Genomic DNA, 26,806 nt, shown 5'->3' with positions numbered 1-26,806 from the left:
TAAAATAATTGTCGTTAACTGAAATAAAAATAAAAACGAGTTTTTCAAAAAACTAGAGCTGAAACTGTATTGTGTACGTATAAAACTAACTGAAACTAACAAAAATTATAGCAAAAACCTCCTTCGTTTTCATATTTGTAAATGTATTTAATACATAATCTTACTGTAAGCCTTTTAGAAGTAAATCTATTTGCTCTGCGCTGCAGTTTTTGACCCGTACGGCACCTCAGAGTCTGTAGTCCTGCTGCCATTGGCCAGAACGAGCCGGTTCTCCTCCACCCTACTGAAAAAACCAGCTTAAACCAGCCTAGGCTGGTTGGCTGGTTTTAGCTGGTTGACCAGCCTGGTTTTAGAGGGGTTTTGGCCACTTTCAGGCTGGTTTCCAGCCATTTCCAGCCTGGTCTTAGCTGGTCAGGCTGGAAAATGACCAGCTAAAACCAGCTTGACCACCTTGCCAGGCTGGAAGCCCAGCCAAAACCAGCTATGTCCAGCTTAAACCAGGCTGGTCAAGCTGGTTTTAGCTGGATTTAGCTGGTCATTTTCCAGCCTGACCGGCTAAGACCAGGCTGGAAATGGCTGGAAACCAGCCTGGAAATGGCCAAAACCCCTCTAAAACCAGGCTGGTCAACCAGCTAAAACCAGCCAACTAGCCTAGGCTGGTTTAAGCTGGATTTTTCAGCAGGGCAGTCATCCTCGCTGTTGCTCCCACGACAAAAACAAGTGGACATCACAGCAGCACGGTGACAGCATTACATACAGAGACTTAAATTTATTACTTTAACACGTTTGTGCCCAATAATGGGTTTTATCTCTGTATCGCGATCGCGAATTAATCTTATTAACCGGATCTTCTAAGTGAACCGGTTGAACTAGTTCACCTAATCGAACTGAATCATTTGAAACGATTCGCGTTTCCAGTAAGTACTTGTCCACAAGCTACTTACTTTTTAACAAGCCTAATATCTCCTCTAACTCTAAATAATCCAATATATACTCTTATTCAGTTATTAGAACAGTGACGTTACACTAAGATCAAATTTGAGAATCGGTTAACCGATAAAACTGTACATGGGTGATTCAGTGAACCGAGTACAAACAGTACATGACAGCCTCCTGTGACTGAACTAAACTTCAACAACTGTAGCGCGGGTAAACCGAGGGCTTAAATGAGAGGATCTGGTGAAACATAAGTTTATTTCATAAGAGAAAATCGTAATGGAGTTTAAATCATGCTTCAGTTGGGTTGCAAAACTTTACTGTAAGACATTTTTCAGATCATGGTGATGTTTTAATTGACTGAAATTACTATTGCTGACTACATAATGTTGAACATCCGTGATAAATATCTGAACTTCCCATAACTACTGTGTATCTAACATCAGAATCAGCCTTGCACACATATTGTACTTAAGGCTGCTGTCTTGTGGGCTGTTGTATTTGAATTTGAGGATGGGTAGATGGTAGTGGTAGATGATAGTGTTCATGTGTCCTCTGAATACAGGTTTCAAAAAATGTATGGCTGAGTTTTTATCATACAATATTTATTCTGTTGATTTTGAATCTTGCACCTAACAAATATCCTCATTTAGAACTAAACTAAAACTAAGTCATTTCAAAATATAGAAACTAATAAAAACTAGTAAATCTCCCTCTAAAACTAATTAAAACTAACTAAATTTGAAAACAAAAAGTCAAAAACGAAATAGAAACTAAAACTAATGAAAAATCCAAAACTATTATGACCTTGCAGTGGACACTATACATACAAACAGTTCTGTCCACACATTTAACAAAAGTTAATTTTCATCATAGGTGCCCTTTAAAAGTGCATAATGTTCTTTGTGAGGTTTGGCTTTATAAGGGTAGGGTTGTGATGGGGGATAAAATATGTTCAGGGGTCCCATGAATCACAGAATTTCTGGAATATTATGGAATTTTAAAAAGGCTGTTTCAGACACTCAAAGTCAGGGAGATAATAAATTAAATAAACAAACAAATAAATAAATACGTTTATAATATCTGAGATTTTTGACATTTAAATCTTTACTTCATATTTATTCAAATTTATTTGTTATTGTTTTATATTGGATATTGTATTGTTTAACCAATAGTGTTTTGTCTGTTGTTATGTTTAGTCTATTTTTCATTGCTAGTTCATTCCTTTTCTAGCAACCAGCAATCAAATGCAGTCACCAGGCTGTACCTGATTAAACACTGTTGCTTGTTTTTTTGTCTGATCAGTGCTCAAACATTTCTCAGTGTTCAACCAGGCCTAAAATGACTGATTTTGTGGTGGCCTTTTCTTTTTTCAAAAATTTTGGCAATATTTGTGGCACTTCTTGTGCTGTTCTGTTGTAAAAATCAACACAAATTTAAACATCTTAGTTATTAGTTTTATAGTTTTCATATTATTTTTAGTTAAATGAAGCTAAATTTGTGGTTTTCCACAAAATTGTTGACAATTTATCTATAGAGCATCCTCAGTGCTCTAACATCTCTTAGTACTCAACCAGGCCTATGATGACTGATTTTGTGGTGACTTTTTTTAAAACTTGCACCAATATTTACTGCATTTCTTGTGTTATTTTGCTGTAAAAAAAACACTAATTTAAGCAACTTGCTATTTGATATAAAACCATTAAGATAGAGTAGAAGAAACATTTGTTCTGACATTTGAACAAGTGCTAAACATTTGTCACTGCTGGCCAAAATCTGCAGGAAATCTGATGCAAATGCAAAGCTCCTTTAAATTGTACGCCATTTGCTTGAATTTTGTGTTAAGTTCTACAGTCTTAGAATAACATACTTTTGGAGGGAATTCATTACATTCTATTCATTATAGAAGTATAAATATCAGTATAAAAATCACAATGTATATGAGAAGTCCCCACAAGATGTGCGTGTTTGTTTGTGTCTGTGTTGGTACTGTACGTGTGCATGCTGATTCCAGTATTTATGTCCTGTTCTGCTGCTCTCCAGGTTACAAATTGACGTCTTTCGTTTTACAGTGTGTAAATCAACATCTCTTTACGACCGACAGTGTTTCTTGGTCCATTTCAGAGATACAAGAATAGATTGCTGTGTTCTGTTGGCCGTTTCTCTTGATATCTGTGTCTCGGTTGTCCGAAGCAGTCTTGTCTGTTGGATTTATGCATGGCCCTCTAGCTTTAAACCATCATTTATCCAACTCTTAAGATGTGCTGACCTGAAGTTTCTCTCCAGCATAAAAGCATTAATAGACCAGAGCGAGGCCGCCCTCAGACCTGGCAGGGGGTTTGTGTCGAGACAAAGAGGGAAGACTGTTCACGACGGGGTGACGAGATCAACAGAGAGATGCCAACTCTGTTAGATGGAGGATGAAAGAGTTCGAGGTTTTCTACGTGTGTCTCATGGTGTGCGTGCGTGTGTAATGCTGTCATCATTTACTTGCTCTCATCGTGTTCCTAATATGTATGACAAGATTTTTTTTTGAAACACACACAGAACAAGAGTGAGAGAGAGAGAAACAGAGAGAGAGAGAGAGAGTGAGATAGCATTTAGCATAATCTACATGCATTCATACTGTAAAACAAAAGTGAAGGCAGTTTTATTGTATTATTATCATTTTGTTGTTGTATTTTAATATGCATTCAAAGCAAAAACAATTATTTAAAAAAATTACAATATTACTGATTTTGATGTTTATCAAATAAATACAGTATTGATGATTATCGTACTTTTGAATATTAGTATACAATAGCAGTGTTAATTTCGTTGATGAATAATTTTCATCATAATTTTCACGATGAGCAAGTTTCTACCGACAAAAACTAGACGAAAACTAGGTAAAAAATTATGTGATGATGACAACACTATAATAAAAATATACTGACATGTTCATTGATTAATAAAAACGAGACGAGAATGTGATTGAGGGATGCATATTGGTAAATTCAGAAAATGGTAAGATCAGAATTAATCTTGGTGTGTGATGCACATTTAAAAAAGTAACTGGTGTAGCCTCTCGCTGACCTTTAGAGAATTGACTCAGATTGTACAATAAAAGTTATTAAATCTGTTAGTCTTAAATGTGATCATGGCATTAATTTTTGTGAGGAGCTTTTTCCTTACGTGTTTCATTTTAGCTGTGGCATTTTAGCTGATTATTTCTTTCGTCTGTAAGGATGTAATGATACTGTAGTGTTGTAATCTTCACTTATCAGGGAGTCAAGATATCGAAACTGCCTTGGAATGAAGCGCACATATAACATATTACTTATGATTAGGGAATCTGCAGACAATTTTTGCTATTTCTGCTCAGAATTTTGTTAAAAATCGGCAAAACTAAAAACTTGATATATTAAAAATTCCTTTTTAACTTTTAAATTGTTTATAATCCAATTAGATCCACTTATTTGCTAAACAAAGCAAGTCTCTCATATAACATATCTACTAAAATACAGAAAATACCACTTTACTTTATTTTGTAAATAAATTATTTGAACATTTTTATATTAGTCAATAACATTATTGAAATTAATTTTAAAAACTGCCTACTTATGATATAAATAAACAATGCTGATCTAATTTTTGGTCTTCAATGAAAAGCTGTATACCATATTTAAATAATATTTTATTTTAAGTTAAAATATTTTGTATAAATAAATGTATACAACATTTTAATTAAATCAGACTTAAATTAAACCAAATATATTTTAGTCAACTAAATCTAGAGTAGATTTAGCCGACTAAAATCTTATGAAATTTAGTCGACCAAAAGTACACTGAAGCTAAAATGATTCAGAAGACTAAAATATGACTAAAACTAAAATGGAATTTTAGTCAGAAGACTAAGACTAAAACTAAATCAAAATTTGCTGTCAAAATTAACACTGCATAATAGTTCATTTTACTGTTATTCATTTTCAAAATGAGTTAAATTTCAAAACTTTATTTTAAAAAAATTATTGTATACAAATTTGAATCAATACTATGATAAAATTCTTATTATTTAATGCAATTATTAGTGCTAAATAAGCAATCTGAGCGGGTAATTGAAAAAATGGCAGAAAACGCTAGCGTACTGAACTGTACATTATTCGTACAATACAAAATACACAGTTTTGCAGTTGTTTTTTTATTTATCCTTTGACTTGTACAATCAATCAAACAATTGGTCATCCATTAAATAATCACTGTCTTAATCTATCTATGCACAAATACACAATATCATTACATTGTAGCTTAAGATATAATAGAAGTTTTATGAGTTGAATGTGTGACTTTGTACCTTAAAAAGTCAACTTTCATCAACTGTAAAATGTATAATTTTATTACAATATGCGAGTAATATGTGGTTTTTTATACAGAGAGAGTAGTCTACATTTGAAGTGGATCATCCCCTTTCATCAAAGTTGTTTATTGAAAAACTATTGAAAAACCTAGGACAATTTTGAAAAGCATTTTTGATTCACTTCCAATGTTGAGTACACTATATAAAAAAAAAATCTGTTAATTTACAGATTCTGTATTTTGTGATTCACAATTGCTATCCTTTTTTTCACGGTTGTGAATTGCATTATGGATGTTGATCTCTGCTCTGTCGACTTTTGATGTTGAAAATTCAGAAAATAGAGAAATAAGTCTGTAAAATAACAGAAAATGTTTATTACAAGGTTTTTGTACCATAGTATACAACACCAACCCAAACAATATATCACTTTCAACTATTAAACATGTTCATAACATCAGGTTCATCAGGTTAACAGTTGTAGGACGAAGGATCAAGGTGCCATAATGCTGTTCAAAAGCAGAAATAAACAGAGGGGAAAACTGCTAATTTATGGATAGTTTTGTTCTTAATTCCTTGATATATAGCTGCCTTCATATTAGAAGAAAGAGGGCATTCAAAGAGAGATTGTCAAGTTTTAGAGTCTTTGGCATTAAAAATATTTGAAAATTCAGGAATTAGTGTTGAAGCTCAAAAGCCTGGGATCACTATTGGCTTTTATTTTGTTTTACCAAAATCATATGAGAATATAACCATACGGAAATGATGACCAAAGGTTTCATTTTGTTGCTGGCCTTTTTGTGTACTATCCCTTTAAGGCAAGGTCCTTCAATCTGTTATTAACGACTCCATTCATTTAGTATCTCCCATCTCTTAGCCTCGGTGGGACACCGGCCAACTACCCAATCACTTGAGTATGAAATTAATAGATAAAATCGCAACTCTGGTTGTTTCGCATGCGAACAGTAAACTCCCCCCCGGTGGCAGGGGCACACAGACATGCCGCTGACCCGCGGGAATCGATACCATTGGCTGAAGTTAATGCCGCGCTCCCCTGCCACTGCGAGAGGGAGAAAATAAATATCTTTACCCTTTATTGAACTTTCTCTTGTAACACTCCTGTAGAATGAGCTTCTGTGAGGGAAAGAGCAGAGTGCAAATTAAGCCTTTCGTAGTCACCAGGTGCTGTGGCTCAGCTTATTGGAGGAAACGCAGTCCAGAGAGAGAGAGAGAGAGAGTTTCTGGACATGTTTGATTTTTTTCTGCAGCACACCTTCTCTTTTCTTTTTCTGTCTGGTATTTTTAATGATCACTTTCATGTTAGCAATAAATGTTTTAATGTGCTACTTCTCTATCTATCTGTTTATCTCTCTATCTATCTGTCTATCTATCTATCTATCTATCTATCTATCTATCTATCTATCTATCTATCTATCTATCTATCTATCTATCTATCTATCTATCTATCTATCTATCTATCTATCTATCTATCTTGTCTGTCTGTCTGTCTGTCTGTCTGTCTGTCTGTCTGTCTGTCTGTCTGTCTGTCTGTCTGTCTGTCTGTCTGTCTGTCTGTCTGTCTGTCGGTCTGTCGGTCTGTCTAGTCAGCAATAAATGTTTTAATGTGCTGCTTCTCTATCTGTCTGTCTGTTTATCTCTCTGTCTGTCAGTCTGAACAAACTTTACAATAAGGTTTCATTAATGATTTTACTAATATGAATTAATAACGAACAATACTTTTACATTTTGCATAGTTTAATCAAAGTTCAACCTTTACTAATGTATTTTTAAACTCCAAATTCATACTTGTTAACATTAATGCGCTATGCGACAAGGACTAACCATGAACAATTGTATTTTCATCAACTAACATTAACAAAGATGAATGAATACGTAATAAGTGTATTGTTCATTGTTTGCTCTTGTAAATAGTTAAGTAACGCTACCTAATAATCCCTTATTGTAAAGTGTGTTAATAATATATATATTTTTTTATTTATGAATTAAGTGCGTAAACATTTGAGCATAAACAACATCTGCAATGCAATGCAAAGTGCAATGCAAAGAGGTAGATATTATTTTACAGAATTAGCTTTTAAATGCCCATGACAAGTAACTGGTATGGACTACAATGAGCTTTTTGTGACATCACCAACACTAAAATGTACATGAAACCCACCCCTTGGTGTGACGTTTCATTCAAACATTAGTTAGCCAATCAGAGTTCATTGATTATTTCCGAGGGAGGGGATTTATAGAAGCAGGACTGTCAACAGATTGTTCTCAAGAGAATGTACACACTTCTATTGACCTTATTTTGAAATATAGAAATGCGTTCGTTTTCGCGATTGTTTTAGAACTTCCGATTCGGGTGAAATGACTCAGAAAAGGGTCAAACTACTTGCTTTACAAACAAGTGTGTTCATGACTATACATAAAAAGTAGAATAATATGATAAGGACAGATCAGATTGCAACATTAGCGAGCTGTTATTAATAGTTTTAATAATTTAAAAATCAATGGAAATGAATGAGACCAGAAGTCTCAAGCCAAAAAGATTTAAATGACTGTACCTGATTGTACATGAAGAATTAGGTCAGAATACATGTAAAATAAAGCATTGTGCAAAATAATCCTTATTTTTTTTCTTTACCGAGCATGTACATGTTACAGCGTATCCTATAAACACAATCAAGCTTTTAGCTAAATGACAACACTTTTAAAATAAGTACACACTATGATCTAAATTTTACTTAAAAAGTACCACCAGCTCATTACCCTGTTTTCATCAATAATGTCAGTGAAGGTTACTGTAACCTGCACAGTTAAATCTTCCATGAAATCACTTAATACTGAAACCAACCCCAAATAAAGGTGTCAAAACAGAGAATAAGGTCTCATAATTCACATTTATGTAAATAAATAAATGTGTAAATAAACAGAAAAACGTAAACTACAGGCATATACAATACAGACACATGTCAGAAGTCAAAAGTCAAAATAATTAGTCCTGTGAATTTATTTGTCATTTTTCAAATATTTCCCAAATGATTTTTAACAGAGCAAGGAATTTTTCACAGTATTTCCTATTATATATATATTTTTTTTTCTTCTGAGAAAGGCTTATTTGTTTTATTTCGGCAAGAATAAAATCAATTAAAAAAAAAAAACATTTTAAGGTCAACATTATTATCCACCTTAAGAAATTATTTTTTCGAATTGTCTACAAAACAAACAATCATGATACAATGATTTGCCTAATTAACCAAGTTAAGCCTTTAAATTGCACTTTAAACTGAATACTAGCATCTTGAAAACCATCTAATAAAATAGTATGTACTGTCATCATGGCAAAGATAAAAAAAAATCAGTTATTAAGTTATTAAAACTATTATGTTTCCAAATGTGTTTAAAAATATATATTTTCGCTAAACAGAAATTTGGGGGAAAAATACAAGGGGTTAAAAATTCAGGAAGGCTAATAATTCTGACTTCAACTTTGTTTATTTATTATTATTATTATTATTATTATTATTATTATTATTATTATTATTATTATTATTATTATTATGTGTATGCCATATCTGTGGTTTTCAACATATGCTCGTTTCTGTACAATGAAATTCTTGCTTATCGTTCTGAGTGCTTTCATTATATAAAATTACAAGAAAAACATAGCACAAAATAAAACAAAGCCAAAACATTAAAAAAGGTAACTTGACCAGAAGAAGCATATAATGTACTAAAATATGAATATATTCCATTTGTACTGAACATCATTTTTTTCTACTAAATAAATAGGTCAATTTGTCACCATTAAAAAGAACTGTCAAATCCGAGTGCATTGCATTGCAGGAGATTCTGTTCCATGCATATATAATGTTTTCCAGTACATCATTCATTCTATACATACAGCGCTTTTATATACCATCCCCAATATACACACTTCAAAAATGGATGGCACACTTCAAAATGTAAATGGCTCGCATATGAGTATATGCTTTTCTGAACCATATTGTGTCTCTCTCTCTCTCCATCCGCCCTGTTTCATGGCCAGTGGTCATATTAATGCTGCTTCCCCCTGTGCGTGACCAGCTGAGTTTATGATTATGTTTGGATCTGCAGGCTATGTGTATATTTGTGGCTGAGAGTATGTGTATGTGAGTGAGAGGTGTGCGCCTGTGTCTTTGATTAGAGCAGGACCCTTATTAAACATTGATGGTGTTATTCATTTGGAAGGTGAGGAGGTGCTCAGTCAAAATGGCAGCAGTAATTAAGGCGTTCTGGATATGATGGCTGCATGATGGACTGTTGAAAGCATAACTCTGAAGCCCAGACGCTGCAGGGGAAACGGCTTGCCTGGGAAGCACAGGCCGGAAATAAATGCGTGTTTGGTGTTTTTATGGTGTGTGTTGCGTGTATGTGGTTTGTGCTGCTGCCAAATGCCTTTAGAGCAAGGTTGATTTATCGTGTTGTGTGAACTTGGATATTTTATTTTGAATATTTTCGCTTGAAGGGGGTTTCAAATCATGTGTGGTTCATCGAGTAAAAGTTATATTCAACAAAAATAGAAGAGTTATTTATATATATATATACTGTATATATATATATATATATATATATATATTATTGATGGGTTTTTTTGAGACTTTGAAAGTGTATATTAAATATAATTTAAAATGTTAATACATTTTAAAGCACAGAGGAAAATACATGGGAAATATTTGCATAATGTTTGCTTATCTTACAACAAATCATGCTATATTTATTTATATTTCATGTCAACTACACTGAAAAAATGCTGTTCTAAGACATTTCACAAATAATTAATATTTACCAGTCAACACATTGAACTAAGCATGTGAATTTAAGGATTAGTAGGGAAAAAAGCTATTGAAATGCAATGATGTAGTAACTATTTGTGGTAAATACACTGATCTCCAGCACATTTCATTGTGATTATATAATTCACATGTGATTTCTTTTCCTCCTCATCCAAATCATGATTAATCACAGATTTTATTATATACAGATCTAATAATACATTTGCCTGATTACTTTTACTTTTTATTATCTCTAATCTATTGTCACGACCCTGCTAATCTTATGACATGAATTAGCACGCTAGTCTGGTCCTGCAGTTTTGCACGTCGTCCCACACTGAAGCATTTCAGACACCATTAAAATGAAGTACAAGCACTGCAGCACGTCTTTATGCATAACACTGTGGCTCTCTATTGTAGTCAATTTCAATTCTCCAGTAAAAGGTCATAATATTTTATGTATTAGTATTTTACGGCGCTATTCACTGTTCCAATCGATACAAGATTTGGATCAAGACTTGCATGCGATTTCATCCCATTCTCTCTTTTTCCTTCCTCCTCTTTTTTTTCTGTATGTTATGTGCCTCATAAATTGTGTAAAGTAGCCGTGAGGGAGTGAGCTAGAGAGAAGATGGATGCTGCTCTATTCTCTCTGCTCTCCAATCACTGAGATTGAGAAGTGAAAAATGGAGGGCTTGTAACAGGGGCATAACTCTGAGTCTGCCCCCATGGATGAGCTGCTGTCTGTCTCTCTGTCTGTCTGTCCAGATCTGTGCTACTGTTTTGTTTCTGCAGTGTGTGTGAGTAGGGATGCAACAATTTTAGATTTTGGTTGTACGATTATAGTCTCAGGAATAATCACTGTTTAACGGTTATCATGATTATTATACATTCATTACTTTCAAAACACTACCAGTTTAGAAAATCACGTGAAAACTCCTTATATTTTTAAGTGTTATTTATTGCTACCCAGTAACCAATTAATACAGCACAAAATAATAATAAAAACAAACAATAGTTCATTTCTCTTTAGACTTAAAAATAAGGGAAACGTGTTTTTGGCATTTAAAAATAAATAATAATTTTACACTGAAAATACCTGACAGAGCAATCAATCAATCAATCAATCAATAAATAAATGAAAACGGGAGTGTTGACATCAGTGGTGGTTCTTAGGGGGTTGAGGGGGAAAGGAAACTTGCATCAAAAAGGTTAGCCCCCCTCTGGCCCCCCTAAATTTGAATGCTTATTTTTGTGTCACAACTAAAACGCCATGGAGAAGCGAGATCAGCCATCAGTGGTAGACGGAGATATGACTGAGGCCTCTCTCGTGAGCTCTTGGCACTCGCTCTCTTTGCTTTCACTTGACTTTTGTAAGTGACGGTGCTGCGCGCATTAGTTTCCCTCATTCGTCAGGAGTTAAGCACCAGATTGACACAGGTAATATAAAAAATTTAACTTTAGTCATGTTCATGTTGTGAAACGCTATCAAAATGTCCACTGTTGATCATATTTTGTTTTCAATAGTGATTTTAGAACTTTTAAGAAACTCCTCGGCTATGCAGAGGCTTTTATTAATCAGAAATTGAGTGTACATAGTTTTACGTTAGGAAATGTGATTTTGAATTTACAAACAGTCGGCAAGTACCGGAGAACAGATGTAATACATTGATCACATTGGGTTTTTAGTCATGCTGATGTAAAAGTCATATTCAACTCGTTTAGTTTTGCCTTCATTTATATTTGTTTTCAGTCGTGACATAAAGCAGGAGTCTTCAAACACAATTTTTTTTTACAACATGGTTTTAAACATAATAGTTTACCTAATTTATACTAAATACTCTTTTTTTTCTTTCCCATGGTGACAGTGCATAATATTTTACTAGTTAATTTGCAAGAAACTTGTATTCAGATTAAAGTGTAATTTAAAGATTTCACTTGGTTATGTTAAATAGAAAATTTAGAATAATTATTGTATAATTATAAGTTATTGTATAACTGGTTTGTTGTGTAGACAATCAAAAATACACAGTAAATATTTCCTAAAGAAGCTAATAACAGTTTATTTTAACTGCTTTTATTCAATATAAGAAATGAGACTTATTATGACTCCAGAAGAATTATTTTTGCTTTACTTTTCGTTTCTTGTCAAATAAATTAACGTAGAAGATTATTTTACTTTAAATAAGTTATTTAATTAGCTTGTTGATGAAGACTGCAGAATGATGTATGACAAAAAAATATTTTAAATAATTGTTTAAGTAGTTTGTGATGTTGAAGTGTGCCTCTTAATAGTAAAAGTGGCCCCTGCCCAACCCCCTCTCCACTTCTTGGTTTTATTTAAAAATAAAAACCTACGATTCATTCAAGACAAAATAAGATCAATATTAGTAATAATGTTTTGTGTCTGTAACTGGTAGAGCATGGCGACTGCAACCCCAAGGTCATGGTTTTGATTTCCAGGATAAACACATACTGTTAAAACATATGTTAAACCTCTGGGGCCTGCAAGGGTTTTTGGGGCCCTGCATGTTTTGACATTCCCTGACATTTATGTTTTTTCTCCCATTTTGTAGAAATATATTACTTTAGTTCAGTTAATGTCATTTATAAAGCACTTTCAAAACAGCTGGGGGCTGACCAAAGTGCTGTACATAATCAAAAAGTGCTGAAAATCAGAGCAATATACAGTAAGATCTAGAAATAGAAATAACAATAAGTTGCTCAATGTACAGTAGGCCAGACTAATAAAAAACAGATATGAAAATCAACAGATCAGTACTTGTTCAAATTAAGCAAAACATAGGAGTTTTAGGCGGGATTTTAAGTTGTTTCATTCTAAGTTGTACAGGCAAACCAATCCACAATTGAGGATCCACCTCTGAAAGGCTTGGTCTTCTCAAATAAGCCAATTTCGTATGTTGAGATTATAAGATCCTAAAACTCTAGGAAACAATAGGGATGTTGGAGATCAGATTGTGAAAACATTTTAACTTAATCCTGAAATGGACTGTTAACCAATAGAAGCAGTGTACAATGGGGGTGATGTGGTCATTTTTGCATTCATTTTTTGAGGAAGTTTTGAGGTTGCAGTATATTGGAACCAATTGAGGTCGAGCTCCACAAAATAAAGAATTACAGCAATCCAAACGTGAAGTTGCGATACTTTTCTGGCACATATAATTTGATTTTAAGGTGTCCTTGTTACAGTTTAACTATTCATTTAGCTACTGAGTATTAATAATTATTCATTAGTAGTTATTTAATTACCTACATGTACTTACTACAGTATATGGCTAGGATTACAATATGTGTTCGGTTTAGGGTTAGTTGCATGCAATTGTCACATGGTCACCCACTGAAGCTAAGCAGGGCTGCACCTGGTCAGTACCTGGATGGGAGACCACATGAGAAAGCTAGGTTGCTGCCAAAAGTGGTGTTAGTGTGGCCATCAGGGGGAGCTCAAACTGCGGTCTGTGTGTGCCCTAATGCTGTGTTCACACCGGACGCGGAAGAAGTGTCAAGTGCGAGTGATTTACATGTTTAGTCAATGCAAAGGTGCGAATAGACATCCTGCGGCGAAATCCGTGCGATTGAAGCGGCTCGAGTTGCGCACAAATCGCAGGAGCTTTTTCTTGTAGGGGCGTGCTTATGACGTAGCGCCTATTGTTAGTGTCCCGGGGAGAAATCCTCCTGCCGACACCGGACAACAGTTCATCAAACTGGGCTTGGCTCAGTCTGAAGCACATCTGAAAGCTTCTGTAATCCAGATTAAGTTTCTGGAGGAGTTTATGAGCTCACAGAGCTGGGTGCACCACTGAAAGGATCTAGTGGACTCAAACACGGCTCCAAATGTATCGACACTGTTTTCAGCCTTCACAAAGCACATAAACACACATCCAGGTTAAGTTTCTGGAGGAGTTTATGAGCTCACAGAGCTGGGTGCACCGCTGAAAGGATCTAGTGGACTCAGACACGGCTCCAAATGTATCGACACTGTTTTTCAGCCTTCACAAAGCACATGAACACAGTTATTTTCTCAATAAAATCCATGTTAGCCATTTAGCAATGAAGCTATAGTCACCAGGCAGACAGAAGCCCTGCCCATGACTCGATTTCGCGTCTATTGTGAAGCGGATTTGACACGCGAATGAAGCAAGTAAACTCAAAATGTTCACGTTCTATTTATGTGCAAATAGCACGATTTATCCGTGTGTTCCGCGTCCAGTGTGAACACAGCAAAAGAACCCCAGTATAGTGAAGGGGACTCCATACTGCTCAGTGAGCGCTGTCTTTTGGATGAGACATTAAACTGAGGTCCTGACTCTCTGTGGTCATTAAAACCCCAGGATTTGGGAAAAGTGCTTTGAGTGTCTAGAAAAGGAAGGAATTAGTATTATTAGAATTAATACTATTTAGAATACCAATTAGAATTAGTATTAGTATAAATAAGGAATTTGTACTATTATTATTAATAATTTTTATACATAGTTAACTGTAATGACTGTAATAAGGACATGGAACATGTGTAACAAGGCCACTTTAAAATGAAGTGCTACCAAAAAGAAACTGGAGACAACAAGAGAGGATAAATGTCTGTCTAATGTTAGGTGACTATCAATAAGAATACCAAGACTGCACAAACAGCTTAAAATAAAAGCAGACAAATTGTATGACTGAATTACTGAAAGACTAAATTATTAAACCATTTGACAGATGAATCAAAAATTATAACCTCATCTTAGAGTCACTGAGAGTTGTTATTTGATAGTTGAAAGAGTTGAAAGTTATTTGTAAGCCAAAATTTGACCTTGTATTATTAATATATTAATGGCTAAAGTTTGATGACTCTGTGGTCAGCACAATTTCTTCTACAGATTGTAAATAGCATCTACAGTTGAAGTCAAAATATTTACCCCCATCCCCCCGTGTAATTGTAACTATTATTTTCAAAATATTTCCCAAACGCTGTGTAATGTAGAGAATATTTTTTCAACCCATTTTTAAACTTAATAGTTTGAATAACTAATATCTTTGTTTCATTGCCGTGCTGAATATATTTCTAGTTATTTTGCAAGATACTATTATTCAGCTTAAAGTGCTATTTAAAGGCTTAACTCTGTTAATTAGGTTAACTAGGAAAGTGATATTAATTAGGCAAGTATTTGTACAGCAATTTGTTCTGCAGCCAATCGTAAAAAGAGATTCTAAAGGCGCACTAATAATATTGACCTTATTTATTTTATTTACTTTAGTTAAAAACTGCATTCAAAACTGCAAAAAATAATTCCCTGCAAAAGTTTACATACCCTTGGTTTTCAATACTGTATGTATTGTGATGGTTGTTGATGAATCTCTTGTTTGGTGAAAAGTTTAGAATCTGAGGATCAAGTTAAATTGCACTTAATTTGTGTTCTGCGATGAATCCAAGTATTTTCAGTTTTTTCTGAAGGGCAGTGCTAAATGAAGGAAAAAATATATTTCAACAAAATAAAAATAAAAAATGAATATCTTCATGCTGTTTAAAAGTTTTCACCCCCAGCTCTTAATGCATTGTTTCTCCTTCAGGAGCATCAGTGAGGGTTTAAACCTTTTTTAGCAGTTTAAGTCCCTCAATCATCCTCAGTGTTTAAAGATGGATCTCACAATCATACAGTCACTGCTGGAAAGGGTTCCAATCCGCAAAAGATGCAATAATAATAATAATTTCAGCTAGTTTTTTGTGCAGTGTAAACATATTTTATGTGAAATATCTTATTCGGGACAGTACTAAATATAAAATAACATGCATTTTGTATGATCTCTCTTATTTTGTTCAAATTATTCACCTTTAAACAAATTCTTCAATGGTATGTAAACTTTTGAGCACAACTGTATTATGGTAAATACAGTAAAAATTCCCTGGCTCCATTAAACACCACTTTATGTAATATTTGAAAAAGGGTACAAATTTCACACCAGGGCTAATAGTTTTTGCCTTCTACTGTGTGTATTTTATGTGGAAATCGATTTTATAGATGTCGATAGATCCTACTAAATATCACTCACTTTTAAATAAAGCCTTTATATTCCCGCAAGCGGACAGCGTGTGATGGAGAGAGAGAGAGAGGTCAAGCTGTTTTTTGTTGTTGTTCTGCACAGACGGTTGGTTTGTTTTGGGTTGAGGATGGGTTGAGTGTGCGTGTGGCCGCCGGGTCGTCGTTCCCACAGCATCATCCCTCTGGAATGCCTGGCACTCGTTCTGTCTGCCTAACGAGCTTTTAAAAAAGACATGTTAATTTGTTTTGTCTTAATCTAATCCCTCTACTGTCTCATTCATCCTCTGTTCTCCAAGTTCCTCTCTCTCTCTTTCTTTCTCTCTCTCTCACACTCTTTCATCCTTTTTTCTCCATATAATCTGATTGGTCAGGAACTTGAGGGAAAAAAAAAGGTAAATTGAATTTTGGTGTTCTGCGTCTGAAGGGAGAAGAAGGGAATTTTGTGGAGTGCTCAGCCTACTCTTGTGTTTGATGAAAGCACTACTTGTTCTCTGGTTGTAGAGTTGTAGTTTTATTGTGAAAACAAGTCTGTTTTCTTCAGGGAAGGAGTTTTTTAAGTACACGTTGAGAGCTGTAAGGACATTTTTACACCTCCACTTAACTAGATGCAGTGATTGTTAAGTCTTTGAAAGTAGAAGTGCAGATACATTTGATAGTGGAAATGTACCATCAAATGTTGTTTGGGATTTTGAACCAATCAGAGGTGTTTTGGTGTTGTTTTGTGTTCATTTAATCTCATGCAGTAAAATTGCTGCTTTATAAAAATCATAGCATTATTATTCATCTAAACCATCCATCTTCTCAGTAATCTGTGAATCTGAAGTAAAAAAAAAAATGATCATGGTATTATTTAATCATTTGGGGATAATAAGAAACAATGAAATTCTTTGACATTTGAAGTTAGAGATGAGGCAGAACAAATACAATCCTTGTTTAGTTTTCATGTCAATAAAGTATCATTAAATGAAATGTATAATTTGATTATTAACATTAACTACATTTGAATGAATGTTCTCTTAAATTCAGACAAAACAGAAGTATTACTTATTGGGCCAAAATTCTGTACACAGCAGATCTCACAACTCGACCTGCAATTAGAGGGGTGCAATGTTAGTATTAGCTCTACTGTTAAAGGTCTGTGTGCTATTAACTTAAATTTTGAAAATCATATCTCCCATGTCAGAAAAACGACCTTCTTTCATCTGAGAAATATCACTAAGTTACGAAGCATGCCATCTATCTCAGATGCAGAAAAGCTAGTTCATGCTTTTTTGACTTTTAAGTTGGGTTACTGTAATGCTCTGTTCGCTGGTTGCCCAGCATCCTCTATTAACAAACTTCAGCTAGTACAAAATGCAGCTGCCAGAGTTCTTACCAGGTCTAGAAAATGTGACCATATCACCCCAATTTGATCCTCCTTACACTGGCTGCCTGTTAAGTTTTGCATTGATTGTAAAATATTGCTTCTTACCTATAAAGCTTTAAATAATCTAGCTCTTGTTTATCTAACCAACCTTCTGTCTCGCTACAATCCAACCCGCTCTTTGAGATTTCAAAACTCAGGGCTTCTGGTAGGACCTAGAATAACAAAGTCTACTAAAAAAGGTAGACCCTTCTCATTTATGGCCCCTAAACTCTGGAATAGCCTTCCTGATAATGTCCAAGGCTCAGACACACTTTCTCAGTTCAAAACAACATTAAAGACCTATCTTTTTAGCAGAGGTGGGAGTAAGTCACACATGTGCAAATTTCAAGTCTCAAGCAAGTCAAGTCAAGTCAAAGCCATTAAAATGTTATTAATTAAATGAGACCCTAAATGACAAAACCAATCTTAAAGTGCCCAGGTGCATTTTTGTGGGAAAAATTATTGAATCAAAATTATATATATATTTTTTTTTTACAAAAAACATTATTATATTAAAAGATAATCTTCCTCGAAGACATTTTGTACATTTCAATAGCTCCAATAAAGAAAAAATGTTTTGATAAGTAATATAAATAGCTAAGAATGAACTCTAAAGGCAATTTTAAACCTTTATATTCCAGATAATATATATAGCTCATTTCACACATACGTTACAGATTTTGAGCTACAGGTTTTGAGATCCATGGTCTGAAATGGTTTCTTGTTTTGCCTAACCTAAATCTTCATTTTTTTCCCCTCTATAAATTGTTTTTCAAACGATGCGAGTAAAAAAAACTGGAATATAGCATCTAACAGATTGTTTTAATGCAATCTTTTTTAGATTAAACTTAACCCCTAACATGTCAAAAACTTAAACGTTAAACAATAGCATACAAATACAATACTATCAGTGCTTCTCACAGGTTTGAAATATACTTGCGGTGGTAGCCGGATTGAAACACACCATTTACCCACATCACATAAATAGTTACCTATATGCGACAAACAAAACATAATACATTTTTTCAATAATTTCATTTATTTTGACAATGTTATACACTGTTTACTTTCAATGGGTTAAAGTAAAAAAAAAAAAAAAAAACTGTTAAAAAAGACATCTACTTTCTTTTACCTATTCAGGAGCCATGTGCACCACTGACAGGTCAAATCTGCTTCTCTCTCTCTCTTTCAAGTTCAAAGCAAACTTGAATGCAAAGCATTTTAGATATGTATATAAAATAGCCTTTGGCGGACCACCTTACATTTTTCATCACCGCATTATCTGATGGCCGAATAGCAAATGAATCGTTCAAATGAATCGTTCGAATGCATCTAATCAATCATTTAAAGCGGTTCTTCTTAATGAACCGAATATTCTAGTAAAGCAAATTCAACTGATTCTTTCAGACCGATCTGAGAACCGATGAGCTGTTAATACTGCGCATGTGAGACTTAGAACTTTCGGTTTTGTTTTGTTTTTAAATGCATAATATATAACAAACAGTTGTGTATTTAACAAAAGTCAAGTCTCAAGTCATGACAGCAAAGTCCAAGTCAAGTCGAGTCTTTTTTGGATATTTGTCAAGCAAGTCTCAAGTCCTAAATTTTGTGACTTAAGTCTGACTCGAGTCAAGTCATGCGATTCGAGTCCCCCATCTCTGCTTTTTAGTAAAGCAAAAAAAAAAAACAATACTATGGGAGTCCAACATTGTTTTAAATATATTCTTATTATACCCAACAGAAGAAAGGAACTTAAACAGGTTTGGAACTAGTGATGACAGGACTTTCATCTTTGGTTGAACTATTCCTTTAAGACAAAACAACCCATTGGAGAGATGTGATTTATTGCTGTTTTATGGTGGCGTGCCTGTAGTTGAAGAGACTGTGTTTGCTTTTCTATGGGAGTTCTGCAATGTGTTTCCTCTATTTTACAGTGCCATTGTAATTGTTGGCTTTATCCCATTCAGGTTATCAAAACAATGTCTTTATTGAGCGTACAGTCTTTTAACTTATTGTGTTTCCTCACATTACCATCTGCCGCCTTTTATTTTCAGCTGCGCATTCATAGTCCGCAGACGGATAACATTCCGCCCCAGGGGTTGATGCCCTGAAAAATGACCGTCTGACATGTGAAGTTTCAGATAGGATTCTCACCCACAGCATCTGATCACTGCATTTAGCCCTCACCGAGATGCTGTTCAGATCTGTGTGTTGACAATGGGATGCAACAGTTGTGGAAAGGTTGTGTTTGTGTTAGCCAGGCATTGAGAGATTGATTTTGCTGTGTGTGTGTGTTAGATGACTGACAGGACTTTATCTCCCCAGTCACACATCCACAGTTCTGTGGCACAACACAATATTTGAGCGGGAGAAATATCACACATTCTCCTCTTGAACGTTTGATAAGCGCGTCATTTTTGCTGGAAAAGCAGAGATGTTTATTGAGCTTTGGACGGGTGGTGTGGTATTAAAGGGATAGTTCACAGAAAAATAACCTTTTTCAGATTGCATTTGGAATTTTTTGTGGCATTTTTTTAAATGATGTCACTGTTGTCAAAACGATTCCATCCACACTGATTCGAAAAAAGCAAAATAGGTTCAGGTATGCATATACATATACGTATAGCCAGTAGTTTGCAAAGAAAATTTGTAAAGAAATGTTATTTAGAGTTTATTTTGGTTGCCAGGTACTCAATGCGTCTATGATTGCATATTGTAGTGTACATAAAGGTTTTTTTTAGGTTGCCAAAATGCTGTCCACTGAAAAAAAATATTTCTGTAAAATTGTTGCAAATTTATTTGGGTTAAATTTGGTTGAATTTAAACAAACAAATTACATGTAGTAATGTTCAACTTAATTTGTTTGTTTAAATTCAGCCCAAATAAATTGTTTACAACCACTTACCTTAAAAAAATGAGTAAATCCTAAGAATCGTCTTTGAATGTTTTTTTTTTGTGTGTGCTGAACAATCATTTTAACATAAATTAGCATAAAAAAATGTTCACTTGAGAAAGGTGTGTAAAGGTGTGTAAAGGTGTGTAAATGCCCCCTTACATTTTAACATTTTTTATCTCTGTCTTACAAAAACTATTACGTGGTTTCATAAAAAATATAATCCTAAATAAAACAAACCTCTTTTATAAAACTTTTAATGACCATTCATACCAAGCATGATAATTATAATGTTTTATAATGCGTCTACTTAGAGAATCATCAACACCATTTATATAGCGACAACAAAAACAATGCAAAATACCAGTGTTATATTTTTCAGGAGAATTTTTTCCCCAAAGTAAAGACATTTCATTCCTTCATTTTCTTTTCGGCGTAGTCCCTTTATTAGTCAGGAGTCGCCACAGCAGAATGAACCGCCAACTTATCCAGCATATGTTTTACACAGCGGATGCCCTTCTAGCCACAACCCAACACTGGGAAACACCCATACATTCTTGCATTCACACACATACACTACAGCCAATTTCATTTAATCGATTCACCTATGGCGCATGTCTTTGGACTGTGGGGGAAAACGGTGCACCCGGAGGAAACCCACGCGGACACAGCGAGAACATGCAAACTCCACACAGAAATGCCAACTGACCCAGCTGGGGCTCGAACCAGCGACCTTCTTGCTGTGAGGTGATCGTGCTTCCCACTGCGCCACGTGACGCCTTGAAGCCATTTCATGCCTTTATTTATTTCTTTATTTATGTTAGAGTAACTTTTTAGTTCCCTTTACATAGAAAAGAGCAGCTTGAACATTATTCTAAATATCTCCTTTTATGTTGGACAGAAGAAAATAAATTACACAGGTTTAAAATGACATGAGGATGCACAAATGTTTTCATGTGCATTAATAAAATATTTTGTGCTTTAACTCACACTCACCGGCCACTTTATTAGGTACACCTGTCCAACTGCTCGTTACCGCAAATTTCTAATCAGCCAATCATATGGTTGCAACTCGATGCATTTAGGCATGTAGACATGGTCAAGACGATCTGCTGCAGGTCAAACCGAGCATCAGAATGGGGAAGAAAGGTGATTTAAGTGACTTTGAATGTGTCATGGTTGTTGGTGCCAGACGGGCTGTTCTGACTGAGTACTTCAGAAACTGCTGATCTACTGGGATTTTCACGCACAACCATCTCTAGGGTTTACAGAGAATGGTCTGAAAAAGAGAAAATATCCAGTGAGCGGCAGTTCTGTCAGTGCAAATGCCTTGTTGATGCCAGAGGTCAGAGGAAAATGGCCAGACTGGTTCCAGCTGATAGAAAGGCAACAGTAACTCAAATAACCACTCATATTGTATTGTTGCAATATGGCCCAAAATCTCTGAGGAATATTTCCAGTACCTTGTTGAATCTATGCCATGATGTATTAATACAGTTCTGAAGGCAAATGGAGGTCCAACCTGGTACTAGTAAGGTGTACCTAATAATGTGGTCAGTGAGTGTGCATTTAGTCTTTTTTCCAAATTATTATATTTTATTAGTAATTAGCAATTAGTTGACTTTAAAAAGTAAATAGGCTAAGTAAATAAAATAAAAAAAATAAGTCAAGCCAACTTAACAATCTCAACAGGTTTATTCACTTATAAAAGTAAAGTGTACTTGTCGCTTTTAGTGCAGTAGGTTTACTCACTTTTATAAGTAAAGTAACAAAGCGCTTTTTACCGTGTAGTTTTTCCCCTTAAATGACAAAAATGTGTTGAATTTTCTCTGTATGTGTGTGATGGTACGATTCCGGCTAAATCTGAAGTGGCCTGTAACAAAGAGCTGTTGATTATCTGTGACAGAATTGAGTCTTTCTGTCTGCTTTAGCTCAGTTGTCATCACCGTGTGGTTCCTGATAAGTGTGGAGGATGCAGTTTTCCACAGCCTTCATAAGTGTCTACAATTCGGACATATCAGCAGCCTGATATACTGGGCTCCTAGAGTTTTTTTTTTATCCGCCACATGATGTGTAGGTCAGATCGATAGTGGCTCTTTGTTCTGAATTGGGTGTGAGTGGGCCGGGGTCAAGTGTTGTGTGTTATCTTGTGCATAAGACTGAAGTCTATAAATGTGTATGTTGGGAAATAGCGTTCTTGCGTAGGAGACCGTGTGCGGATGTAAGAGCCTTGTCTTTGAAGATCCGGGGTGGTAAGCTAAAGATTATAGGTTCAAATGTCAAAAGGGATAGATGGAGCTTCACTAAGTGAAGCTGAGCACTTGATTTAATTAAAAACAGCATTTAAAAAAACACTGGTCAAAAGTTTATTTCAGAAAATAGTGGAATATGCTGAGCGGTTGCCCTTTCATGATCAATTTGTATCAGTGATTAATCATTGCTAATGGTTCCTATATTAATTAATATTGAAAAACTCTTCTTTATTTTATTTTGCTTCATGTTTTTATGGAAATAGTTTCAGGGTAATTTGCTAAAGAGGAAGTTCAAAACGGCTGCTTTTGAAACAAATATGTATTATTCTTTAACGATTTAATATTGGTTGTTTTTGTTTACTGTAACTTTTGAATAATGTATAGGTCCTTAATGAATAAAAGTTGTATTAATTAATTAATTAATTAATTTATTTATTTATTTATTTATTTATTTATTTATTTATTTATTTATTTATTTATTTATTTATTTGTATGTGTTATTGCTTTATAATGTGGTTTCTGTATGCTTTCAATATGATAAATATCCAGCTTTAAATCACTGGAATATTTTATGTTTTTAATTTGTTTGTTTATTTATTTATTTATTTATTTATTGTAATATATTATGGTTTCTGTATGCTTTCAAATTTCAGGAATATTTTAATTTTTAATGTGTTTACTACGTATTCACTTATTTTATTTTTACTTTACTTTACTTTATTTATAAAGCACAATAGTTGTTGACCATTGTGCCGTACATACCTTGGGTTATAAGCAGGGCCAGACAGAATCTGCTGACATTTTTTGCTATTTCTGCTGAGAATTTTGTGAAAATCTGTGGATTTATGTGAAATAATTTTGGCAGTATCATAATTAAAAACTTAATATATGACATCAAAAATAATCAATTTTTAACTTTTAATTTAATATTTACAACGCAAATCTAATTAGATCCACTCATTTGGTGAACAAAACAAGACTCTCATATAATATATCTACTAAAACACAATAAATATTACTTTACAAACTGTATTGTAAATAAATCAAATGAACACTTTCATAATAGTCAATTTTTTTTACTGAAATTAACTTGAAAACTGAATAAATATGAATTTACACACATTTAAACAAGTAAATAAATAGACTCAATGACAAGCTAAAAATCTGCGGAAATCTGCAGATTTCTGCGCGCGCAGATTCCGTGTAGGCCTCGTTATATGTTATCAAAAATAGACAACAACATATAAAACAGCATACAGTACAACCAACATAGGACAAAAACATTGAATGCATACAGCAGAAACAAAGATAGGCACTATAAGATCAGTTTCATCCCAATTTGAAAGCTTTTTCTAAGACATGTAGTTTGAGTTTCTTTGAACAAGAATTCATTAGAGATTGTTCTAATAGACATACAGTTGAAATCAGAATTATTAAACCCCCTTTGATTTATTTATTTTTTCTTTCTTTTTTTAAATATTTCCTAAATGATGTTTTACAGAGCAAGGAAATTTTCACAGTATGTCTGATAATGTTTTTTTTTTCCTACTGGAGAAAGTCTTATTTGTTTCATTTCAGTTAGAATAAAATAAGTTTTTAATTTTTTAAAAGCCATTTTAAGGTCAAAATTATTTCCAATAGTCTACAGAGCAAATCATCGTTATTCAATGACTTGCCTAATTACCCTAACCTGCCTAGTTACCCTAGTTAAGCCTTTAAATGTCACTTCAAGCTGTATAGAAGTGTCTTAATAAATATCTAGTCAAATATTATTTACTGTTATCATGGCAAAGATAAAATAAATCAGTTATTAGAAAATGAGTTATTAAAACTATTATGTTTAGAAAGGGGTTCTTCTCTAAATTAAACAGAAGTTGGGAAAAGAATAAATGGGGTAATATTTCAGGGGGGCTAATAAATCTGACTTCACTTGTAGATACTCGGATTGGCCTGATATCTGAACTAAGTGAGTTGTGTGTTTTTTTTTTTTTGCAGCAGCAGCAGTATGGACCGTATCCAGCAGCTGAGGAGGGAGTATCTTCAGGCTCGTCGAGAAGGAACAGCTCCAGCATATGAGGAGCTGGAGGCCCGACGAAGAGGAGCTGAGCATGACCCACACAGAGTAAGACATCAGACCCACACCAGCCTATAAAACACTCTTTCAACACTCTTTTCTTGTCGGAGTTCACTCCTGAATGAATTAAACTACTGAGGTAATGAATTAAACTCTAAAACTTTCGGGTAACTTTCCTGGCTTATTGATTTTTCCCGATTCCATCTCCCTCTCCTGTCATAATAAAGGTAAAAAATGGCATAAATGTAGAAAGCAGTTTGCATTTTAGTGCATTTCTTCTTTATAAAAATGTGTTATTGTTTAAAGTATTATTAAGTAGTATTGGAGTTTAAATGTAATATAGAATAGAATTTTGTCATATTGAAAATATTTGAACTTGAAATATTGAAATATTTGAAAGACCTGTTTAGCACCTCAAAGGTTTTAGCATAACAGACAACCTTAAATTGATACATATGTATAAAAAAACAGGAGGAGAGGTATTCTGTCATTTGTACAATGGTAAGTGCAAAGATATTGTTGTGCAAACAGGAACAAAACATCTTCAATGTCGTGATTTTTCAGAAATCATTCTAATATGCTGATTTGGTATTTTAAGTGAAAATAATCATTGTTATTATTATTATTAGTGATAATATTAACATCCTTTATGTTATCACAAGCCTAAACTTAACCTCTGCAGTTGTCTTATGTAACCCTATACTTTCTAAGACAAGTATACTTGCATAAAAAAGTTAGTGGACTGTACTTAAAAAAATTGACTTAAGAGTAAAATTAACTTGTCATTTTTAAGGCAACAGGTTTATTCAGTATTTGTAAATTATAGTAATAAATCACATTTTATACTGCTGTAAGTACATAAATTAGTGCATCTTTTAAAAATATTGCGAAATATGTTTTCATAAAATATATATGTGCAAAATTGATTATGATAAGAATCAGGTCTAAGCAAAGTTTGTTTGCACAATAGCTGAATTTGTAATTCTAACTCCCGATTTACACACGGTGTCAACGTCAATGCTTACCATTCACTTTGAATGGGTCACTTCAAGCATTGCTGAGCTGAATTGTGGATTCGTTGCTGCAGAAGTTGGGAATTTCTCAACTTTTTAAGCACCAACGGAAGCGTCAGCCAATTGGATCGCTTTATGCAAATACCCCAGCTCAGACAGTAGCCAAATGCAGTCTAATTTCATTGCTATGAGGATCGCGTCAGCCCCAACTTCAGACTCGATCTCCGTCAAGCATTGAGGCTCACGAATGGGGCGTAAATGAAAGCAACACTCACATAGGAAGATTGCATACAGTGCTATATACTGTAAATAAGTGCTTTCAGATTTGCATTTGATGCTTTCTCAGCTACTGTTGTTTCTTACTGTTATCATTGTGTGTTTATTTTGTTATGAAGGAAAGCATGCTGCACATATTAATCCTTAAAGTATATTACATCTCATTTACATTGCGTCTCACATTCTTTGATCTGTTTTTTTAACCACTAAGTACAAAGAAAATAAGAACTTTCCCATGAGAATATCAGAGCATTCAGTGCTCAGAATTCACCACCCATTAGCAGAAAGTTAATTTTGCGCCTTACATCCACACCACTTTTACCTTTCCCTCAATCAGAGCAGATAATTGCCTCAGTATCTCTCTATACAGCCTCAATTCTGCAATACAGACTGGTAGAACCTTCCACCAAATGCATTGCTGCTTTTCTTTATTAGGATTGGGACAAACCTGCGTAATTTGTTTTCACTCAGAACACATAGTAATTCCCTTTGTGCCAGATCAATAGTTATACCTCTCAAATTCAAATGAGCTAACGTCTGTTTTTGTAAGAGCTGCGGCGAACAATGAAGCATCGCCGGCTGTGGGATTAGAGAGGCAGATCGAATTAAACTAACTCCAAACAGCAATCACCCAATCTAACGAGCCTGCTCATTAAGGTCGACACTGCATTTATTCGTTTGCTCGTCTGTGCTTATTTATCTATTTATTCAGCGCTAATTATTCAGCCTCTGAAGGAAACAAACACTCGCTGCGTCAAAGCAA

The 26,806-nt window shown here is 34.3% G+C and overlaps 1 protein-coding gene across 1 annotated transcript in view; it reads left to right on the top strand.

Annotated features, from left to right (window-relative positions):
* pard3bb (par-3 family cell polarity regulator beta b) overlaps positions 1 to 26,806 on the top strand; it is a 641,621-nt gene that overhangs the window by 500,768 nt on the left and 114,047 nt on the right. The window contains exon 21 of the mRNA XM_056465228.1: positions 24,682 to 24,802. Coding sequence (XP_056321203.1) covers positions 24,682 to 24,802 — 121 coding nt within the window. The remainder of the gene's footprint in view (positions 1 to 24,681; positions 24,803 to 26,806) is intronic.

This window comes from Danio aesculapii, chromosome 9 (genome assembly GCF_903798145.1).
Source record: "Danio aesculapii chromosome 9, fDanAes4.1, whole genome shotgun sequence".
Lineage (NCBI taxonomy): Eukaryota > Metazoa > Chordata > Actinopteri > Cypriniformes > Danionidae > Danio > Danio aesculapii.
Note: the sequence above shows the minus strand (reverse complement) of the source record. Positions and strands in the feature narration are given on the sequence as shown.